This window comes from Silurus aristotelis (assembly GCF_946808225.1).
Source record: "Silurus aristotelis genome assembly, chromosome: 19".
NCBI lineage: Eukaryota > Metazoa > Chordata > Actinopteri > Siluriformes > Siluridae > Silurus > Silurus aristotelis.
Window position 1 is genome coordinate 10103979 of NC_139592.1, and position 14560 is coordinate 10118538.

The window sequence follows — 14560 nt, forward strand, 5'->3', positions numbered from 1 at the left end:
CAGACAATACCTTGGACTTCATGGCTTGGTTTGTGCTCAGACATGCACTGTTAAATGTGGGACCTTATCAAAGAAGTGTGCCTTTCCAAACCATGTCCAAACAACTGATTTTACCACAGGTAGACACTAATTAATGTGTAGCAACATCTCGAGGATGGAGCAGTAGAAACTAGATGCACCTGGGCACAATTGTGAATGTCATGGGAAAGGCTGTGAATAAATGAGAATTATTTTATTTTTAAAACATTAGCAAATGTTTCAAACTAACTTCTTTCACATTGTCATTATGGGGTATTGTTTGTAGAATTTTTACAAAAATAATATTTAATCTGTTTTGCAATATATATAAATATAAATTTTAAAATAATAACTGTGTAAAAAGTGAAGCGCTGTGAATACTTTTCAGGTGCATTGTATGATGAAAAAGAGAGCAAAAGGTTAGATGGTGTTTATAATCTTTTATTTTTATTATTGTTAATCAACAGGGATGGATTTCAAATGACTACATTACTGTTGTGTTCTGGAAATTACACAAAAAAAAAAAAAAAAAAAAAAAAATTAAAATAAATAAATAAATAAATTTTATCCAATCCAGCAAACCCAATTTTTCATACCCAAACTCTAAAGTTGATGGCTCCAACATGCAATTAATCAGTCTAGTGCATCTTACATCAAATAAATCAGTACTTGAGACCAACTGCAATAGAGCGTTTCACATTTAATAAGCCTTGATGTTGAATCTAAACTGAACTATAATAGAGATGCATGTTAAAATAAAGATACTGGAGGCAGTTAATTGAAAAATAGGGGATTTTTAAGCAGGAATACACTTTGTACACACTAATCCATCATAGCACACCATGTGCGCACACTCTCACACCGGGGACCAAATTAGTGTAGCCAAACCACCTTTGGTTTTGGGTGGTAGGTCTAAATTAGAGAACCCAAAAAGACACAAATGTGAACACAGACACAAAACTTCACATTAAAGACAGACACTGAAGCTCTGGATCAAAACAGGGATCCTGGAGCTATTTGGCAGCAATGTAACCAATAGCACACACCATCCCAAAGTAAAAAAAAAAAAAAGTTTGCAAAAAAAATAATAAAATAAAAAAAACTGAAGGAACTTCAGATCTTCAAGACCTACTGTAGTACAGATGGTTGGCATGTCACCCCCCCCCCCCAACAAAAAAAACCAAAAACAAACAATAGAATCTCAATCCTACAGCAAAACATTTGAACTTTAATGACTACCTCGAAATTCAAAATTAATGAATTATTTTACATTCTCAAAGGGTTGACAATTCCTCTACATTTAAAGACTTTTTTTTTGGGTGTAAAAGCAGACTCGGGTCCTAAATTAAAACAATAATGATCAGTATGTAGTTTTTAGCATCCAAAATGCTAAATGGTTAAAGTTACAAACAGCAGAGTCTACCTGTGAAGCTATTTTTTTTTTTAAGAGGTATTCATATAAAGAGACCAACGTTAGCATACACACAAACATTATATAAATTAATTTGCATTAAATCATTGCATCAATGTTATCCCAGTGGAAAGTGAACATCCCATCGAGAATAAATTTTTTTTAGAATCATAGATAACGGGTCTAAATGTACAATAAATAATTGAAGAATGAAGTGGGGAAACTATTTATACTTTTCTTGCATTAATGACAGTAAGCCTTTCTTTAATAAAACAATCATCAGGAACAGTTGTTTTTCACTGTACTCTCACTGTAACCTTGCAGTCGAGCATGGGCATCAGCTGGTCTACTGCCACCAATGTGTCAATCACATGACTTAGGAAGAGTGCAGCTGTCAGGTTAAACAGCTGTGTTTTATCGCCATGCACGATTAAGTAACTTGACTTCCGCCAGCCGCTTGCTGATCATGGTCGCGAAGAATAGACCGAGCAGCACGCTGCTGATCAGTACATAATCATAATCGTCTTTAAGCACATCAAATTGTTTGGAAGGGTAAACTCGGGTCTGGTAGAGATCAAGGCCGTATGCAACCACCTGCAGAAAGGAAAGGAAGAAAATGTAAGTTTTTATGAAATGTAATGCTGCAGAACAGAGACGGATTCTTGAATTAAACGGACTTAACTTTACTAGGCATCTACCTCACTAAAAAAGTTTCCATCCTGACAGTGTAAAAGAATTGCAAAATAGAAATGAGCAAATTATTCCTAAATATGGGTGTAATCCAAAACAAAGTTGAAGAGGGGGAAATCGTATATCTTGTAGGATTTAAAACCTTCATAGACATGGAGCAGTGTCCAATTAGCCATTCAAAGGTTTAACATAATGGATTTGGTTATAACTGTGTTTAAAACTGTTTTCTATCTACTGTACATGCATCGAATCGCTTACTGTAAATGTACTGTGTTGCCGCTCTCCCTCTCCGTGTGTACTACATTTTTTGATACTTTATAAAACACGTGCTTCTAGGAAAGTGTATTTAGCAGTCTTAGAGATATGCAGGATTTTTCTATATATTCCATATTTCTAACACCCACAAATGTGCCAACAGTGCAAGTTTTTACAGATTACATACGCATAGAAACTTTTGCAATGAAGGATTTTGGTTTTCATTTGTGGAACCCAAAACCAAATGTCTATATGCTAATAAATGTGTTCATTTTTGTCATACGAGTACACAGACTTCTGCACGCTACTGTACTATACATGATCACTAAGCACATTAAAGATAAAATTAACTATCAATCATCATCATTTCAAGTAAGGAACATAAACTTTATGATCTATGTACTGTATTTGGTTAAATCATGTCTTGTGAATTAGGAGAAAAGACTCACCAGGCATGTAGACTCCAGGCCAGATGGGGCAGTGTAGATACCTCTTACTCCTGCCACAGTTTGGTTGTAGTTAATAAACCACTCGGTGCGAATGGGCATTTCAGGAGAATATGGTATTAGATTTTCCTCTCTAAAAAATTAAAATAATTTAGTTAAAACAAACGAGCAATCAGTTAATAACTGTACAATGTTAAGAGTTCAGTGTTTACCGGCTATGCTCTGAGGCCATTTCTGGTCTCCGTGGGTCAAGAAACATCTTCGGTAAAGACAGGATATTTCCTGATGGGAGACCCACTAAAAAAAATAAAATAAACAAAAGAAAGAAATAGTTTTTTAACTTCAGAGTCCACTGAGAAGTTCTGTGGTTCACACTATATCAAAGGAAGCTGAACTGACCAAGCAGGTGACGACTGGTGATGCCCTTCTCAGTTAGTGTGGCCTCTAGAGTGTTGATAGGAGATGGGAATATGTAGGATTGCTGCAGGACCTGAGGTGGGTGAGGTCGATCCAAAGAACTGAACACTGTGCTGTTATACAGCTCCATTCCCTCAAAGAGCTCGAGCACAGAGAACTCGTTCCTCCTTGACTTGGTGTTCCAGTATGCATACTAGAGTAAAAAAGAGCACAAAATACACATAGAAATAAGTATTTGATCCCCTACCAACCAGCAAGGGTTCCTACTCCCACACACTCAAATTAGTCCTGTCCCTTCAAGAAAGTACTCCTAATTTCAAGAGATCACATCTTGTCCCTGACGTCCTTTAACAGCTCTTTGGTCGTGCTCATGGTGGTGGAGAGGTTTGAATAAAAGAGGTTGATTCTGTGACTGATGTCTTTGATACACATAATGAGTTGATATTAGGAGTACTTTCCAAAGGGACAGGACTAATTTGCATCTGTGGGAACAATTCTTGCTGGGATCAAATTCAAATGAATTTATAACCTTTCTTTAATGTTTTGTTTATGATATTTTTATATTGTCTCTCTCTCTGATAATAAACCTACCATAAAAATTCTAGACTCTAGAAGGAATCATTTCTTTGTAAGGGGGTAAATGTACTAAATCAGCAGGGGATCAAATTATTATTTCCTCCACAGTATAGATAATACGATTAAAGCAATTTAATCTACTAGTAGACAAAATTAAATACTTCCTCTTCTTTCGGCTGCTCTTGTTAAAAGTCACCACAGTGGATCATCAGATTCCATACCATCCTGTCCTCTACATCTGCCTCTTTTAAATCTGTATGTCTTCCTTGACCACATCCATAAACCTCCTCCTTGGCCTTCCTCTTTTCCTCCTGCCTCGGGGCTCCATCCTCAGCATTCTTTTACTGATATACCCCATGTCCCTCCTCCGCACATCACCAAACTCAGATCTCAATCGTGCCTCCCTCACCATGTCTCAAAAACATCCTACATGCGTGGTCACTCTAATAAGTTAATTTCTAAACCTGTCCATCCTCATCCCACGCCCCATCTTCAACTCTGCCACCTCCATCCCCGCCTCCTTTTTTTTTTTTTATTTGCCAACGCCACTGTCTCTAAACCATACAACATCGCAGGTCTCACCACAGTCCTATAAATGTTCCCTTTCACTCTTGCAGATACCCTTCTATTACAAATAACCAATAGACAAACTGAACAAATCTAAGAAATAACAAACAGCTATTCCTAATACAACCAGCAAACCAAGACAAAAAAACTGATACCATGCTTCATTATTAGAGACATCATTAGAAAAGATAAAGACTATGTTTTAAATAAAGTCACCCCTACAAGCTGTATTAGCACACACAATAAGTCATACTTTGGAGTTAAATTAGGTTTGGGGCCACTTTTCAGACTAGTTAATGGGCAAGCACAGCACATCCAAGTGTTTTTTGGCCTAGATGACTTGCCAACCCAGTGTAGTATTTCCACCTATACTACAGCTATTACCTGTAACAGGCAGATTTTATAGATTTACCGACAACAAAAAAAGGTTGAAGTCTGTATACTCACCACTACCCAGTTCTCCGAGTGCACAAAGTGAACAGGTCCTCGTGCCTTCCTCTGCACAGCTTCATGGACAATACGGCCAGTCACGCCATCAATAAGAAAAATCCCCACAAAACTGCGCTCCTGATGTGCGTCTGTGCTTTCAGTTATCACTGCAAGCAGGTTGGGGTTCAGATACTAGAAGGGAAGATGCATTAAATAGAATAAATTAGAGGGCAATTTTTTTACACTTTGACTGTACATAAAGTACGTACATAAAATATTTTGAGTGCAGGTCCAAATGATACATTTGAACAGCGATCCGTATCCTACATACAAGTTTCTTGTACACAATAAAATGTGTACTAGGTGTCTAATACATGTAATTCTAGTGCTTTTTCTCCCATTTTTGTCTATGGATAAGAAATTGATAGGAGTTTAGCCATGACTAGTGTGGACTAGACCTAACAATATTACTATATTTGTGTGTGTGTGTGTGTGTGTGTGTGTGTGTGTATACGATAATGAGCTCAGCAATACCTTATAAAGCACACTGCGGTCCCCCATGACCCGGCCCTGAGAGTGGACGTGCTCATTAGCACGCTTGCCTTTCACTTCCACTATTTTCTGCACATCAGTAGGGATGACCACCTCCCAGATGAGTTCAGTAGACAAATCCTTCAGCAGACGAAAACCAGACAGTTTGCCCTGACTGGAGTCTACCAGGTAGAAGAAAATGGAAGACGCCATCTCTTGCAATTGCTGCAAGACGTTCTTAGTGGATGGAAAAGTTGTGACCTGTTGAACAGACAGACAGGCTGGTTCAGGTTTTTTTTTTTTTCTTTTATCAAAAAGTCAAAATTTCGATGGATACAATGAGGCGGACCTTATACTGATCGTCTATCAGAAGAAGGACTTTGGAATAGTCCTGATCCATTATTGGCAGCAGCAGGAATTGAAGGACTGGTCTGGACAATACTGGAACACCAATATGGCTTTTCTTGCCAAATATAGGATTGAAGACATGAAGGTTTCCTAGACCTGTGTCCTATTTTAAAAAATAAAAAAATTAATAAGAAAAATATTTGACTTGCAAATGTAAGATAGGAGTATCGCAGACATTTTAACAGCGGATACTAGATTACAAACTGAAATGCTTAGGGTTAAGTCAGGTTAAGGTCATATGTTACAAAAGTGTCAAGGTTTTAGACACAAAGAGGTTCATTGTAAGATATGCAAAAACTGTGTTATAGATAATTAAGACATTTTAAACATACTACTATGTACCTTATCCTTAATGAGAAGAGTGCATTGAGGTGGATGAGGAAAGTGCGCAGTTGTCCGTTGCACCATCAGTTTAAAAACAGAGCTGGGCTTGACATTCACCAAGTACTGCTTCCACAGAATGGTTCCAGACTTGCTGTCAATGCCAAACAGCTGAGGAAATAAAAAGAGCACAACCAATATTTAGTTCAGTAAAATATAACCTTTTATTTCATTTCATCTTTAACCTCCATTCAAGAGCTTAAGACACTACTATGAAACATCAAATTCTACATGAACTAAATATTATGCAAAAAATATTCTTCTAAATCCATAAAGCCTCATACCTTCCCTGACGCGGTCACCATCACCATCATCTTCTGAAGGTTAAATTCGTCCCGTGACAAGGTTTCGATAGCGACTTCATTCTTCACATTACTGCGAGGCTTTCGGGCGTCATAGAAAAGTTTCCACAGATGGCCAACCCAGGCCTGTAGAAGAATGAACTGGGACGAGAGTCGCTTTAAAACCATGGCTAAAAGCCCATCTGCAGACATAACATTATAACAGACATAAGACTTACTGATTTATTACATTTTGCCCGAGTCACTTTTAAATACTACCAGAAAATCACTGAATATTGTCCCAATATCAAAACAGACAAAAATGATATTAGCTACAGCAAGTAATGTGTAGCAAACAAAGACAATCATTTAGACACGTGAACGGCACAGTGTTAAAACAAATGCAGAAGCAAATTACCTTGAATAGCTGGATCCAAGTGCAGCAGAATGCAAGAGCGAAAGGAAAGACAAATATAAAGAAGGCACAAGAAAAATCAGCAGTGCATTGGACAGATGAAAGTCTAGTGCATTAGTGAGGATAAGCAGTGAGTAAAAGGCAGCGTTACAAAGCTCAAAATCTCACAATATTCAAGACAGTATAATATGTACGAACATTCAGTCTTGCGTTATTATATCAGGTTTTTAGAGAAGTGAAACAGAAAACGGTAGATATATATAAGTAGTGTACACAGGCAAACATTCTGAAATGCACCGAACCAGAATCGCATTCACGAGAACAAAGAGAACACAAAGTTAAGACAATGATCATTATAATCATCACACTGAACATTACCAGCTTTCTTCCCGAATTCGCCCTCCAGCTCAGCCTGTGTTCCAGTAAGGGGCAAGTCGACCATCTCCATAGTAACCACGTCAGCTAGGGCTTCCTCTCGGGTCCACACTACCCGACCTGCACATTGAAAACGTGTTTGTAAAGAACCAATGTTTTAGTTTATGTTTTACAGGAATCCTGGTGCAACTACATACAACAACTGGTATTCTTACTCTGTTGCATGTATTCCATGTTCTTAGATTTAAGGGTAAAAGAAACAAAAATAAAAATACAAAAGTAACTTACACTTTCCATAAAATGTTTCACATTATGTTTGACACCTAGAAATTTTTCTCAAGTACTATAAAGTTTCAGTTTCTGTTGTACATGTACTGTGCAATTTAATATTTTCCTCAGATTATACAAACAATACCCCATAATGACAACATGATAGAAGTGTGTTTGAAATATTTGCAAATGTACTAAAAAAAATAAATAAATTACATGATTACATGTACATAAGTATTCACAGCCTTTGCACAATACTTGTTGAAGCACCTTTGGCACCAATTACAGCCTCAAGTCTTTTTGAGTATGATGCTACAAGTTGGTGCTTCTTCTTTTGGCTTCTCCCATTAGAGGTCGCCACAGCGGATCATCCATCTCCATACCCCCCTGCCATCTACAGCTGCCTCTTTCACACCAACTACCTCCATGTCTTCCCTCACCACATCCATAAACCTCCTCCTTGGCCTTCATCTTTTCCTCCATCCTGGCAGCTCCCTTTCACTCTTGCAGATATCCTTCTATCACAAATCACTCCTGTCACTCTTCTCCACCCACTCTACCCTGTCTGCACTCTTTTCTTCACTTCTCTAACACAATCTCCATTACTTTGCACCGTTGACCCCAGGTACCTGAACTCCTCAACCTTTTCCACCTCTTCTCCCTGCAACCGCACCACTCCACTGCCCTCCCTCTCATTCACACACATGTACTCTGTCTTACTCCTACTGAATTTCATTCCCCTTCTCTCCAGCGCATACCTCCACCTCTCCAGGCTCTTCTCAAGCTGCTCCCTACTCTCACCACAAATCACAATATCACTTGCAAACATCATAGTCCAGGGAGACTCCAGTCTGACCTCATCCATCAACCTGTCACACACTGCAAACAGGAAAGGGCTCAGAGCCGATCCTTGATGCAGTCCAACCTCCACCTTGAACCAGTCTGATGTTCCTACTGCACACTTCACTGCTGTCACACTGTCCTCATACATGTCCTGCACCACCCTCACATACTTCTCTGACACACCTGACTTCCTCATACAATACCACAACTCCTCTCTCGGCACTCTGTCATATGCTTTCTCTAAATCCACAAACACACAATGCAACTCCTTCTGACCTTCTCTATACTTCTCCATTAACATTCTCAAAGCAAATAATGTGTCTGTGGTGCTCTTCCTCTGCATGAAACCATACTGTTGCTCACAGATTGTTACCTCTTCTCTCGGCCTGGCTTCCACTACTCTTTCCCATAACTTCATGGTGTGACTGATCAACTTTATTCCCCTGTAGTTACTGCAAGTCTGCATATCTCCCTTATTTTTAAGGATTGTTACCAGCACACTCCATCCGCTCACCATCCAAAATCCTGTTAAAACAATCTGGTTAAAAACTTCACTGCCATCGCTCCTAAACATCTCTATGCTTCTACCGGTATGTCATCTGGTCCAACAGACTTTCCACTCTCTTAATCACTGCTCTCACTTCCTCTTTACTAATCCTATTCATGTCCTGCTTCACGATCTCCACACCATCCAACCTTCTCCTCTCTCATATTTTCCTTGTTCATCAGCTGCTCAAAATACTCTAGCTACACAGTCCCCTGCCAACACCTTACAGTCTCCAAGCTCCTTCTAATTGCATCTCCTACACAGAACATAGTCCACCTGTGTGGCTGTGTGACTATTGCATTTGGCAGATGCTCTTATCCAGAATAGTAGCTACAGTTATCTCAGTTATACATTATACATTTAGGCAAAACAAAAACATCGCTCAAGGGCCCAACAGTGGCAACTTGGTGGTGCTGAGATTTGAACCCATTACCTTTTGATTAACATCTTATCCACTGAGTTACCACTTCCCCAGTAGTGCAAGATACATTTATCTCTTTGGTGTGTCCTGTTATAGGAAAATAATCATCAAGTGGTAGCTCAGTTGTTAAGATGGATTTCTACTCAAAAGGTTGCAAGTTCAAATCCCAGCACCACTACTCTGCAGCTGATGGCTCCTTGAGCAAGGCCCTTAACCCTCAACTGCTCAGCTGTATAAATGAGATAATTGTAAGTCGCTCTGGATAAGACACTTCATGCAGGGATCGAATCTTACCAGCCTTTCCATGTATTGGGGTTCTATCATTTGTGTTGTTAACATGACTTTAATTTTAGGTCTCATGCAAACGTACCTGGCTGCTGTAAGAAAGTCAGAACAAGATCCTCAGTTTGTACAATTACCCTGTAGCCCACAGAGTCATCTTTCTTCAGGAAGGCATTGACATACAACTGGAAGAACATAAACATTTTCATATGATATAATCATATCTAATAAAAATAGTATATTCTTAGTCCAAAAACGGCCTTTTGGAAACAAGTACCCTAGTCGGCTTCCCTCCATTGGGATCCAGGAAATATGTGATGGAGGTATCAAGGAGCCTCCTTCCTGCATCAGAACTGAACAGGTTGATCGTGCATGCCTTGAAATAGACACAAACATATTACAGCAATTTCTACTTTCAACATTTGCCACTTTTCTGCATCTTCTATACTCACTGTTTCGTTTTTTGGCGACATAACAGCAACCACAATCTTGTCACCCGTATTTGCAAAAGCAACCAGGTACGACTGGAAGAAAAAAAAAAACTGTGAGAACAGGTGCACTGAGTAGAAATTGAATAAATAGAAATATTATTCGAATGTGATCGGCGCACCGGGTTAAAGTCTCTGAGAAGAGTGAGGGTGCCAGCGTTAAGCTGCAGCAGGGCGTGATGATCCGGCCCGAGCTGCATAAGGAATTCAGGCAGAGGAGGACGCGCAGGGTGAGGCTGAGTGGAGATCAAACGTGGCTGAAATCCTGAAGTCACCTCTAGGCCCACGGTCTGGAAAGAGAAAACACAACAAATAGAGTAACAGTGTAGAATAAACTTCAGAACAAAGACAGAATAGGGAGGAAATCGGTGTAAATGAAATGTGACCTGGAGGGGAATCTGGGTCACTTTCTGCTGTTCCGCAGATTGCAGTGGAAAGGTGTACATGGACTCTGTGCTTGGGTCAACACATAAAAGCATTCCAGGACCAACCATCACACAGCTGGACTGTAAGCTGCTCAACCACGGGGTATCTACTGATTTCTGGGGAAAATTTTTTTTATATTTTTTTTAATAAAATCACTTATGCTTACACATGTAAAATAATTAAACAATAAAACTTAAAAAAAATTCTCTTATATCAAGTTTACTGCTTAAGTTTGGAAACCATTTCTCTAAAATTATGACACTGACAGGACCATGCAGCAAAAAAAAAAAAATAAAAATCACTTTTTAAAAAAAAAATAGGGTATTAACAGTGAAACAATCATATACATATTTTAAATGTGATGCATTCCATTAGTCTCTAAGGATTTCACGTCATCTCTTGCTATATATATTTTTTTTTTTTGTTAATTTTTGAATTTTTGCAAGTTTCCACTTTTTGGTTCAGTGGCTTCTGTTTTGTGAGACTGCATTATTCTCAGATTCTCTGACTTATTTATATAATTAATGTTATAATATTATAGCATTTTAAACTAAATAACTTATTACTCACAGTAATGTGGTCTATTCAAATCATTCTACATGGATCCAAACCATTCAGCATTACATTAAGCATAACCTCTAACCTTAGTTTCTCCAATAATTAGACCATGTTGTAATGACATTCAGTAACCAAACAAAAACAAATATATGATGTCATGACGTGTATTAAATCCGTGTCATAAATCAAACCATATAAACAAAAATATAATATAAGCAATTTATATACAATAAATTTTTATATCAACAAGACAGAGAAGTTTATATAAAAATTTATTGTATATAAATTGCTTATATTATATTTTTGTTTATATGGTTTGATTTATGACACGGCTTTAATACACGTCATGACATCATATATGGCATATTGTTAGCACGTATACACAGGCAGGAAGAAAAATCTATCATTTAGCATCTTGTAATCTCCACTGTCATAAAAACTAAATACTAAGCCTAATTCATTTAAAAATAGAGAGTCACTAAAAAATTGCATGAGCCATAATCAGCACTTTACCTGTTTCATTATTTCTCCATCTTCAATGTTATATTCCACGATAACTATATGAGAGTTAGGAACCATGCCCAGAACAAAGAGCGGTCCATTTCCTCCAGAATAGACCATCTGATACTGAACAGTGTCACTGCGGGATGCAAAAACATTATAATCATTATAGCACATGTCTACATAAGCTCACAAAAATCAGTGGAATTGATCGTTTTACCTGTCCGGGAGATTTTCCACCCATTTCTGATGGCCATTGGAGAGGTAATGCAAAGAGATAGCAGATTTCTTAAGCACTGCCACGTACTTCACCAGGTCCTGCACTCCAACAAACACAGCAGACTGAAAGCTAAAATAAAGAAAAAAACATGCTGTGTTACTCTGTGCTTGAAACCATGAAGTTAAAATTCAAAACTCGCTAGAACCCAACCTTCCAGTTTCAAGGACTGTCTCCCAGTTCAGGCCACCGATGTTGCTCTCCCACGAACGCAGTAGACGTCCGTTCCCAACAACCACAATAGCATCTATAAGAGAAAAAGGAAAGGATTAGAGCAGTACATTCACCATAAATGGCACAGTCACGATTCAAATGCATTCACCGTTACCTTGGCCATGAACCAGAAGCATATCTATGTGTCCCTCAGGTCCCTGCTGGTCCACATGTCTCCAGACTGCAATTAGAAACAGGGTTTTCTTGACAAGGCAGACAAGTTTTCGTTCCACACTGATCCCACTGATTATGATTGTTACAGCTCATATTAGCACTTTAAATTACAGTGGGAAAATATATACACTTGAGAAGTTGAAAATAATTTATTCCACAGTGCTTAATTCTGATTGGTCAGAAGCTGATGATTAAATTCGTGTATATCAGTTTGGGGCTGACAGTAGATTCGGCTGCAAGGTTTCAATAGAGGCAATATTTTTTTTTTATTCTATATTAATAACAACATGCATGTGTGTATTTGGTGATGATTTCTTTGAGGGGATATTTATTTATGATAAGGGTAGAGTCTTCAGTGTCAGAGCTTTGTGAAAGTCAGAAGTAAAGCGGCTTCAGGTTGGTCACAGACAAGCCTGTAGAAATGAAGCCTTTTTGCTTATAAGCTGCATATTACACCTTATAAACTGTTTCGACCTGCTACAACATGAATGATTATATAAACGTTCACAACAGGAACAACAAAAAAAATATATAGATGATGTAATGTTTGGCTGCCAAAATTTACTGAAGTGATTTAAAGACTTCTGTTTAATTCATGTGTACATTCAGCCTAGTATCACATGCCCTTGTGATAAAAAAAAATATATACTCAAAGGAATTTTGGAACACAAGGAAAAGTACTTACAAAGCTCTCCACTTCTGGAGTTGACAGAGGCAAAAACATTCTTTTCTGTTGCAACCAGGAGCTTTTTCGACGCCTGGGACTGACTGTCAAAGTGTGCGAATCGCACCTCACCAACAAACTGCTGTCTCCTGAAAGAAGAAGAAGAAGAAGAGGCAATAAACAAAAATGTTCTTTCTGATGCTACTGATGCTCAATATACAGCTAACAAATCTTGTGATTCACATTTAAAGCCTTCATAAGCATCCAGGGCTGTCACATGGTATAAAGCGCAGGACAATATAGCTCTATCTAGTGGCATGGATCAACAGAAACTGACACACAGATTGATGTCAGGGTCTAGGATCACATTTTACATGTAAAAATGACATCAGACCCGCCCTCTGATGGCACCGACAGACTCCATGGAAACATGAGTCCACTCAGTCTCATTCATCTATGCCGGACAGGTATCACAAGACGCGCATGCGCAGTGGAGACATCTCGTCGACATTTACGATATAGGATTATATACAGTAGTGGTTTAGCAGGTGGGGGGGCGCGCATGCACGCTCGCCTGATATTTCTCCCACCCGCTTCGTGTCTAATCCCGCCTCCTGCAATCTGATTGGCTGCTTTTCATCCTTGCAGTAAGGACGCACCAATTAGCCACCCGGGATTCCTATTCAATCTAGAAACTTAAGGCGGAAATATTTGGAATGCGGGTAGGAAAAATAACACCTTTCACTCAACCGCTACATTGCACTGTGCTTTTCTGAAGCACCGGTAATTTTACTGGGCTCCTGCAAAGCACAAATAAGAGTCGTAAAAGCAACAGCAAGATACTCGTGTTGAACATGTATACGTACCAATCAAATTTCCCCACTTGGTCTTCGAAGACGGCTCCGGTAAAGTAGAATAAATATAACGAAATAAATAACCTGGCTAGATAGACAGCCATTGCTGCAGAGGCTCAGCTCCCGATATTCCTTGCGGTTCTGGACCCAAACCAAGTGAGACAGCCTATGCCTGAGCAGATTTATAACCGAACATAAGGAGCAAATGACTCGTTTATAACCAAAGGGACATCAACTAGTGAAATATGTAGTTTAAAAGTGACAAACACAATGTTTGATTAGAGACTTTAAAAAAAAACTGATTGGGAACATGAGTTCTCTTTGTCGTGATTCAGATCATAAACTAATATTCTGATATTCAGAATCAGAATCGGCTTTATATTACTACTAGAACATGTAAAAGTTTATAAAACATCGATTTGTTTGTGAACAAAACGCCAACTATATTTATATTCAGGCACTTTTTTTTGGCTACCCCCGAAGAACCCAGACTGGTACAGTGTGTTATAGAGTCATCAGCATGTGACAGACCATATTGTAAGAATGTGTGTGTGTGACGTCATTTATATGCGCAATCACGTGAAGTAAAAGAAGAGCACAGAAGAATAGGCGTGCCTGAGACTCTTTTGTATTTTATTTCAAAGTGAATAGTTGATTAACAGAGTGAACTACGCATAAAACATTGACAACATCATAGTGAAATAATTTATCTAACATCAATACTGTATAATTGATCTGTGCCTTCACTAAAATTAATAGTTTTCACTAAAATTTCACTAAAATTAACCTTCACTAAAATTAATAGTTTTGTCAACGTAATCAACAAAACCAGATAACTAAAG

At 38.4% G+C, this 14560-nt stretch overlaps 1 protein-coding gene across 2 annotated transcripts; it reads right to left on the reverse strand.

Moving 5' to 3' along the window:
• Positions 1–443: 443 nt before the first annotated feature.
• On the reverse strand, positions 444–13894 carry emc1 (ER membrane protein complex subunit 1). 2 transcript variants are annotated; one of them, XM_083569964.1, is made up of 21 exons: positions 13731–13894; positions 12886–13013; positions 12142–12207; positions 11967–12060; positions 11757–11885; positions 11549–11675; positions 10438–10593; positions 10174–10341; positions 10016–10087; positions 9841–9939; positions 9652–9748; positions 7204–7320; positions 6414–6613; positions 6091–6240; positions 5690–5851; positions 5344–5601; positions 4828–5001; positions 3220–3430; positions 3033–3117; positions 2824–2953; positions 444–2023 (listed from the first exon to the last, which is right to left on the reverse strand). In XM_083569964.1, the coding sequence occupies exons 1-21, from the start codon at positions 13820–13822 to the stop codon at positions 1844–1846; spliced, it is 2895 nt and encodes a 964-aa protein (XP_083426090.1). In that variant the 5' UTR covers positions 13823–13894; the 3' UTR covers positions 444–1843. The 2 variants fall into 2 exon arrangements, with proteins under 2 accessions (XP_083426090.1, XP_083426089.1); XM_083569963.1 differs by having other exon boundaries at positions 7192–7320.
• Positions 13895–14560: the final 666 nt, after the last annotated feature.

What these genes read in the sequence shown, in the direction of transcription:
- emc1 (XM_083569963.1), bottom strand. Translation starts at nt 13,822, where the DNA reads ATGGCTGTCTATCTAGCCAGGTTATTTATTTCGTTATATTTATTCTAC. An exon ending in GACTTTCTTACAGCAGCCAG is followed by an intron (nt 7,321 to 9,651) that starts GTACGTTTGCAT and finishes TTCAATGTGCAG; the next exon opens with GTCGGGTAGTGTGGACCCGA. An exon ending in TGATAGACGATCAGTATAAG is followed by an intron (nt 5,602 to 5,689) that starts GTCCGCCTCATT and finishes TCTGTTCAACAG; the next exon opens with GTCACAACTTTTCCATCCAC.